Source organism: Musca vetustissima, unplaced genomic scaffold (genome assembly GCF_032173495.1).
Source record: "Musca vetustissima isolate MV318-11 ecotype Yass unplaced genomic scaffold, APGP_CSIRO_Mvet_v1 utg6823, whole genome shotgun sequence".
In the NCBI taxonomy this organism is placed as follows: Eukaryota; Metazoa; Arthropoda; class Insecta; order Diptera; family Muscidae; genus Musca; species Musca vetustissima.
The window spans coordinates 1-9,589 of NW_026883386.1; the positions used below are offsets into that span (position 1 = coordinate 1).

Sequence of the window (9,589 nt, forward strand, 5' to 3'; positions counted from 1 at the left end):
CAGGTGTGGTGACAACCACCCGAGTGACACATGCCTCACCGGCTGGTGCCTATGCTCACATTGCCGAACGTAATTGGGAAAATGATTTCGAGGTGAAGCAGTCATGTGGTCGAACCTCGAACATTGATGATATTGCCCTGCAGCTGATTCATGGTGAGACGGGTAGTAAATTCAAAATTATGATGGGTGGTGGTAAGCACCACTTCGTGGACTCATCGCTCTACAGCAAAGGAAAGCGAACCGATGGTCGTAATCTAATTGAGGAATATAAGGCCCAAAACCCACGCAATGCTTATGTGGAGACCAAGGAAGAATTGGCAAAATTAAATTTGAAAGAAGTAGATCGTATCTTGGGTTTGTTCCATGATTCCCATTTGGAATTCCGTTTGGATACAGATGAAAATGCCACCCAACCTACCTTGGAGGAAATGACCCGGCGAACCATTGAATTTTTGAGTCAAGATGAAAATGGCTACTTTGTGTTCATTGAGGGTGGACGCATTGATTCGGCACATCATGATAATACACCGAGGAAGGCCTTAGATGAAACTGTAGAGTTTTCCAAGGCCATTCAATTGGCCCGGGAAATGACCAATGAAGAGGATACTTTGATTGTAGTGACTGCTGATCATTCGCATGCCTTTACCTATGGTGGTTATCCGGTAAGATAACCTAAAGGGTTAACCAGGAATGTTTTAATAATTTTTAAAATTTTTCCTTTCAGTACCGTGGCAGTGACATTTTTGCCAGTTCCCCCACAAAACCGGACGATAAAACTCCCATGATGGTGTTAGGCTACTCCAATGGACCTGGCCATACAAAATTCTATGATTCGAAAAATGGTGTTCGCCACGACCCCACAACGTTGATGACTGGCAAGGCCAATGATGAATATCCTGCCACATTCCCTCGTGACTCGGAAACACATGGTGGTGAAGATGTTGCCGTTTATGCTTCTGGACCTTGGTCACATCTATTTACCGGTGTTTATGAACAAAATGCCATTCCCCATATGATGGCCTATGCCCTGTGTGTGGGTAATGGCCTGAAGGCATGCGATTAGATTAGAATTTAATTATAGACTGATTAAGATAGAAGTACTTGTAGTTTAAGATCTGAATTGTTAGATGTTATAAATATTTGTTGGAGAATTTTATGATGTACGAAAAAAAACATTTGGTTATTTTGGGAAATATTTTTGGTGTCGTCAGAGATCGTTTGATAAGAGATTATGGAATGGGCCAGAATGTTTCAAATATTTGCACCTTTAGCCGTATGGCTAATGAGGGCATACACACTTTGATACGACAAAAATGTAACCCATAAAAAAATTTGGTTTTGACCCCAAGTTCCTTCGATTTTGAAATGTCCTTCCGTCTATTTTGCACATTTATAACAACTTGAAATATGAATAATACCGGTCAATCCCTTCTGGTACCTTCCCCACAAAATTATTCAAATTTTGAGCAAACCTGTATAATGATGGAAATTTCTACCCATCGGTCCACTCCTTCTAGTAATTTCTCCAAATAGTGTCAAAATTAAAAAAAACAGTGAACGGAGCAGCATAGTCGGACGGGGCCGACCATATGATACCCTACACAACTACCACGAAAAGCACACTTTTGGCGGTTCTATATTCTGAGCCTGGGCAATATTTCGCGATATTTGCATATTTTCCAAAATGTTTTTTCTTGAAGTGAATTTTTACGCCATAAAATAAAAAATTGGTCACTTTAGGTTTTGATCAGGCGCTCTAAGTAGTTGGTCAGATCCCCTTCACCTTGTAAAATATGTGATGTTCTGCATATAATAATTGCCTCTAGAGCGACTAGAAAATTTGACAAAATTAAAGTCTTCGGTTCATTGCACCCCCTGACCATAATAGGAAATTCATGTACAATTTCAAAGCGATCAGCGCGACATTTCCGTCCATAGTAATACTATGCACATAGTCACCTTTACCTAATTACGTATAACTCCCAGCCATATAATTGGTATCAATTTGAAGGTCAAGAAGGTCCAAGAATAAAAAAATAAATAAAATTTTGTAATTTTTCACACAAAAGTCAGGGTCCATTTGACCCTCTAAATAATGATCGATCTTTATCAAAACAGGCATGCTTATTCTTAAGCCCGATCCCCTTCTCCAGGTAAAATTTCACGGAGTTCGGACCATAACTGCGGCCTCTGTTGAAGATTGGTACATAACTGTGGCCTGTATCGTGTTTACAAATTATAATGGACAGACGGACGGACGGACACACAGGTCTAGATCGACTCAGTTAGTCGAGATATGATGATCGGTATACTTAAAGGTGGGTCTAGGACCAATATTTCGCGGTGTTACAAACTTTTGGGGCTGCACAAAGCTATAATACCCTGACAACATAGTTGTGTAGGGTATAAAAATTGAATAAAGACCTATTATTTGACCCATTCAGAACTAGCCTATAATTTCCCAGCTAACTATTTGTTCCGTTTCGTTTTTTTTTTTTTTTTGTCGTTTTGTCCGCAGCTCGGGCATTTATATTTTTTAACCTCAGGGGACATTTTACAGCATTTACAGCAGAACTGCCAAAAAGTATGCTATGCGTTTTTTCGTCCGTATGAGATTCTAGTTATTATTTCGACACAGACTGCTTCAAAAATTGCCAATTTCCGCATTATGTTCGGTATGACAGTTGGCTTTTACTAATTTTCCAATTCTTGGTCATTCCTTGGACGTGTCCTTTAGTTTAAGGAAATTTAAAATAAAATTACATCGATATGTTTCTTAAGAATCGTTGATCTATGTGTATGAGCTTAAAAAGAAAAAATAGCATCAAAACAGTACGGATCTTCCAACGTACAAACCCGCAATTATTCGTGGAAGAAGCGAACGCCTTTTTCTTAGACAAAACTGGTAATGTGGCGAATGTATCGCGTGAGCAACGTAGTATGTTAATTTGAAGAGATACATCTTAATTTGTTTGCCTGAAGTCTTCTGATAATTTCGAAAAACGAGCAAGTCATATCTTTACAATTAGAGCTCTCACACATCGTGTCAAACCACCGACTTTTTTTTCGCCAAATCCTAGAATTTATGGATCATCCGTCGATAGGTGGATGATCGAACATCCCGATATTTTGCACACAGAAATGGACCCATCGAATTGACATGGCTGTCTTGATGAAGGTCGGTCAATATTTATCGGATCGAATATAAACCACTCCTAGAGGAGTGGTTGACTTTGAGTTGGATATGGGAGTTATACGTAAATACAGGGTCTACATATTCTGATAGTATGTAGTATTACAATTGCCACACTAGAAGGGGGAAATGTCTCGCTAGGAAATTTTGCATGAAGTTCCGGTTATGGGCAAGGACGACACAAAATGGACCATAAACTTAATTTTTGTGATTTTTTTAAAGTCCCCCTATAGACCACAAGTATAGGCCGAACATCACGACACACCACCATTGACCAGATTTTCACTCTGCGCCAAATCCTGGAAAAGACCCACGAAAAACACACCGACACATACCACCTATTTGTCGACTATAAAACCGCATTCGACAGTCCTATCTGCTCAGAGGTGTTTAACGTAATGTCTACGTTCGGCATTCCTGCAAAATTAATACGGCTATACAGGATAACTTTAAGTGGCACAAGGTCAGCAGTTAAAGTAGGAAAGGACCTATCGGAGCCCTTCAATACCAAACGAGGATTCAAGGTGACAGTTTGTCGTGTGATCTTTTTAACATCCGTGTGATCATACGAGACGCAAAGGTGAACAGAAATGACACTCTGTACACCAAACAACATATGTTACTCGCCTACGCCGATGACATCGATATAATGGGTCGAACATTGCGAGCGGTAACAGCCACCTTTGAACAAATTGAAAAGGAGTCTGCCAAACGGCGAAAAGACCAAGCTGATGGTATCAACGCGCAAAACGTCCAGTAGACTCGGACCAACTGTGGAACTTGAGAACTACAGCTTTGAGGTAGTTAAAGACTTTATATACCTTGGTACCGCTATAACTAAAACGAATGACATCAGTTTTGAAATTCGGAGAAGGATTGTGATGGCCAACAGATGCTACTATGGTCTAAGTAAGCAGTTTAGAAACTATTGAGGCAGCTCTTGGGGTGTTTGAGAGAAAAATTCTCCGAAAGATCGATATTCACCGTCGACGCAGATCGGCCCGCGTTGACGGTGAATATCGGCGTCGAATGAACCACGAGCTTTAAAATTTATACGCGGACATCGACATAGTCTTGAGCTGCAGCGACTACGGAGGCTAGACCATCTTGGAACGTGGTCTTCCAAATTGGTGGATTTGCGCACACGACCGACGCGCTTGGAAATCTTTTTTAAGCTCGGCTTATGGAACAACCGTTCTGCTACAAGCCAGCTATGTAAGTAAGTAATACGCACATTTGGATTATAGATCTACAGAAAGTATGAGTTCTGTGGTAGGAGTGTATAAGGGATCATATGGTCGGCCAATTCGACTATACTGCTCGGCTGACTGGTTTTAATTATCATTGAGTATCAAATCTCACAGCCAAAAATTATCGATATTAGTACAATTTTTGGTATAGACATCATATGAAGGTACCCAAAAATATTCGGTATTTTGACACGTTTTCCAACCAAATTGGTTGTAATTTGGGTTCTAATTATATATCTTCCTCAAAATTTATCAATATTGGTCCGTTTTTAGTATAGCCCTTATATAATGATACCTTCAAATGACGGAATTTTGGATACGTTTTCATTCAAATTTGGTATTTTTAATACGCATTGGATGTCTAATCACACGAGCAAACATTTTCGATATTGGTACACTTTTTAGGATAATCCCTATATAACAATACGCAACAGTATAGCACGATATAACTTGAATTCGAATTTAGTAGATAATCAGGACAATATGTCATACTTTAAAGACTCGCCAAATAATTGAGTTCATATACTGAAACTAAATATCGCAAGATCCAAGACATTTTTACACAACTCACATTAAGATATAATGAATAATTCCTATTGTCCAGGTCTGTCTATATGTCTCTTGTAATATTTTGGATAGATCCTAAAAATAGCCAACAATCGATAAAAAATATATTCCGTGTTTTTGCTCTGCATTTACGAACAGTGTTTGCTGCTACAAACTTCATGCTCAGTTTACCAGTGCGAACATCGTCATTGTTATTTTAAATTAAATTCCTAGCAGAACCAAAGTGGTCTTAATTTTGCATTTCGGATTCTCAGAGGGTAAAATATCGTCTCATAAGCTTGATTCAATGTGTATTAATAATTGGCATTAAAATAACACCATATTTATGGCAATCTAAATGGCTAAAAATGTTTTTCTTGTTATTTATTTTTTAACCTGGTTAGGTACATACAATTAGATACAATCATTTACATCATGCAAGTATACATTTACAATTATATTCCCACTATATAAAACTAATTTTCCATTGTGATTTAATATTTAAAAAAATCTAGGTCGAAAGGATATACTAACACAGCGAACGAAACGACATAGAAACACATCATTAACATTTGTTAAATGGACTAAATGTGTCCTATAGCTGCTGCTGCTGCTCACTTCAATTTTATTGTTAACAATTCTCTGGTTGTTGCTGTGTTTATGTGCTGACCCGAGTGCCATTGCCACTGTTGTTGTCATTGCTGTTATTGCTGCTGAGTTTATAAATATGACCACACATAATGACAATGGCAAAAAAATGACACAGAATGTCATCAACAGCATTTGAGACATCAATAAGTGTGACCAATGTCATTCAAAGAGGACAATAACCATTTGTATTCGGTATGACATGGTGAATGGATGGTATATTCAGGGAGGAGGAAGCAAAAGAGGGTAGGTGAAGAGCTATAACAAGGGCTTTTGTACATTTTGCTGTCACACTTTCAAACAGAATGGAATATTGTCCGTACATACATACATATTTTTGTAGGAAGTTATGTTTTGTGGATGACACAAACATATTGTTGTTGGTCTTGTAAATTTTTGTAAAATGGAATTCTGTGTTGGTGAAATGAATATATACATATAAAGGGACATACTCAAAACTGTCCACACAAATGCACAAATGGAATTTACATATTTAAATTCAAATTGAAGTGATTTAATTTTCATAAAATCTGTTAAGTAATTTTTGTTAAAAATGTTTTGGGAAATGAAGAAAAATATGTCACAAGGGAGTTATGATTTAAAATAGACATAGTTATTTAACCTTAAAGCGAGCCCTTTTGTCGTCAAAAATTTGTACGGCCGAAATTTGTAAACAAAACAAAAACATTTGTTTTAATGCGATATTTCAGATTTTCAGAGAGTAATAACGCTCTCAGCTCCTATATAAAGGTCCTGCCTTTTATTCATAGACAAAATATTTGTTATATTTTTAAAAATATTGTGAAGCGGCATTCTTCAGCAGAATATTTGTATATAGGATCGCTTATTGTCATACAAGAACAGAGAAAGCAATATTTAAGATATAACTTTGAAATATGACTCTGACATACCTGGAAGTATAAACCTGTAAGGAAAGTAGTAAAGTCGGGCGGGGCGGACTATATGATACCCCTTACCACTTTGATACCCCTTACCACAGAATTTGCATTTTTTTAAGGACCATTGAAATGAACTTCGACTATGTGATCTGTTTCTATATGTGAACCGACTTAACCCAACGATCAATAACCGGGTATATTTGTGGTACAAAAGGTATGGAGGGTATATTAAGTTTGTTTTTTCTGTTTGTAACACATCGAAATAATCATTTCCGACCCTATAAAGTATATACAGTTGAAGTTCGATGAGCGAACACCGGTTTATCGAAAAAATCGGTTAATTGAAACCAAAAATTATAAAAATTATATTTCGAATGAATTTTCAAACATTTTACTTCTCTTAAATGAAAAAACGGTTAATTGATAATTGATAATTGATACGAGCACCGATTAAGAGAAAAATTGGATTTTTTGTAACAGCGACGAAATTAATTAAATTTTTATATGTGCAATTTCTAAAATGAATGTGAACATTTTTCCAACCCTACATACAAAATGTGAACAGAAAAGTACATTCTTCCTCAATTCATTTCACGTTTTGCATATATGGATTGAAAACGTCGCAACGAGTTCGCTTATCCGAAGTCCCTTTAATTAAAAATTCTGCATAAGAGAAAAAATATACTGATATTACGCGTTTTCGCTTCGACTGTATATATTCTTGATCAGCGAAAAATTCTATGACAATTTATGTGATCCGAATTGAGATAGATCACCAAAATTTACCGTAAAGTTGTGTCCTGACTGCAGGACCGAGGATGAGCTATATCGGTCCACGTACCAAATATCTCCACTCAAAATTATTAAGATCGATCCACTTTTTCGGGTAGCCCCTATATAACGGTACCCCCAATTTTCGGTATATGGGAGAAATATTTGCATCTGAACCAATTTTTACAAAACGCAATATTCAATCGAATAAAAATGAAGATTTTGGAGCAACATTTACCAATCGGACAAACTTTGACTCTTTGGTGCACTATTTCCTTAAAATTGGGTGAAAATTTATATGGGAGCTATATCTACATTTAAACCGATTTCAATAAAACTTGGTACTCGTTATGCTATCCTAACTTCAGTACGTTGTGCAAAATTTCGTGCCAATTGGCCTCAATTTGACACATTGGTGCACCATTTGCTAAAAATCGGACGACCATATATATGGGAACTTTATCTAATTCTAAACCGATTTCAATAAAACTTGGCCAATCGGCATAAATTTGACTTTTTGGTGCACCATTTGCTAAAAATCGGAGTTTTATATACATCAGAACCGATTTTAATAAAACTTGGCACACATTAGGCTATTCTCACTTCAGTACGTTGTGCAAAATTTTGTGCCAATCCGCTTATATTTGACTCTTTGCTGCATCATTTGCTTAAAATCGGGAGCTATTATATATGGGAGCTATATTTAAATCTAAACCGATTTCAATAAAACTTAACACAAGTAAGTCTATCCTAATTTCGGTACGATGTGCAAAATTTCATACCAATCGGCCTAAATTTGACTCTTTGGTGCACCATTTGCTAAAATCGGACGAAAATATATATGGGAGCTATGTCTAAATCTGAACTGATTTTTCCCAATTTCAATAGGGTTCGTCCCTGGGCCAAAAAAAATTATCTGTGCCAAATATCATCTCATTCAGATAATAAATGCGACCTGCACTTTTTTTACAATTTAACATGGGCAGACAGACGGACGGACGGACATGCATAAATCGACTCAGAAAGTGATTCTATGCATATTCTCAAAAGGAACCATGGGTCTATCTCGTTTCCGTTTGCCTGTTACAAACATATGCACAAAGACATAATACCCTGTACCACAGTGTGGTAAAGAGTATAAAAATGGCATGAATCATACGCCCCGTTTAATATATCGCAATACATTTAAGGGATCACATACTATGGGGCGTACGATGTACTCTATAAGTTTTACGCCCTCTTGAACGTGTCTCTTTAGGCCACAATACAATTTAAATGTAGAACCGCAAAATGTTAGATTTTCATGGTAGTTGCGTAGGGTATCATCATATGATCGGCCCCGTCCGACTATACATCTCCGCTTACTGGTTTAAAAATAATTTTTCCAGAGGTTCTAGCCAATTTTTCTAAACTTAATGTGTGTAGTGCCATAGATCGCATATAAAAGTTCTGATCGATATTAGAAATATTGAATATTTACCTCATGAGATGAGAATATATAATATCTGGCCTTTCACATCCTAAGTACAAATTCGTGAGTAATGTCAACGCCATGATGTTGGTGGGACATGAAACAATACCAGACGAACCCAGTCCATCTACCTTCGGTTAATGTAATTCACAGGTATTTAATACTTTTCATTTGATAATATTTTGTTTAATTTCGCCGTGGTCCCTTGAACAATATCCAGGACATAGGTCACAGAATTACACGGCTCAAATTGTCAGTATCACTAACACACATGCATGTTTACATGTAAATATTTAAATTTATTGTAATCAGTGGAGACACAAATTATCCGTTGCATGTGTGTGTGTCTGCGATACTTTGTGTATATCATAGCTTGTTTGTGTGTTGAAGTGTTGATTACCAACTGTCATGTGAATATCACATTTGACAAATGTATACAAACACACACCAACTAACACACATGCACACACACAAACACGAAACGAACTAACAAACATAAATATGACAAATTTATTATTTTAATAAAATCATGCATTCGTTTATTCTCCCTGGATATATATTCCTGCACACACACACGCACAGACACACAAACATACACACAAATATTCTCCTGTGCACAATGACAATTAAATTGCTTTTGACCAACTACATACATAAACTACATTGTTTAAAATGCTTTGCATGTCATTGGATATTTAAAATGGCAAATATCATTCCGTTTTGAAAATATCACCATATTAGCTGGTGACATATTCAGATCCGGTTATATTTGCATAGAATCCATTAAAAATTGTGTACATAGTTGAGTTAT

The 9,589-nt window shown here is 36.8% G+C and overlaps 1 protein-coding gene across 1 annotated transcript; it reads left to right on the forward strand.

Moving 5' to 3' along the window:
* Positions 1-5: 5 nt before the first annotated feature.
* LOC133330255 (membrane-bound alkaline phosphatase-like) lies at positions 6-1,084 on the forward strand (the record flags this gene model as incomplete). The annotated part of the gene is made up of 2 exons (XM_061538714.1): positions 6-662; positions 725-1,084. Coding segments are annotated over 2 exons (996 nt in total), but the record flags the coding sequence as incomplete, so codon positions are not given.
* Positions 1,085-9,589: the final 8,505 nt, after the last annotated feature.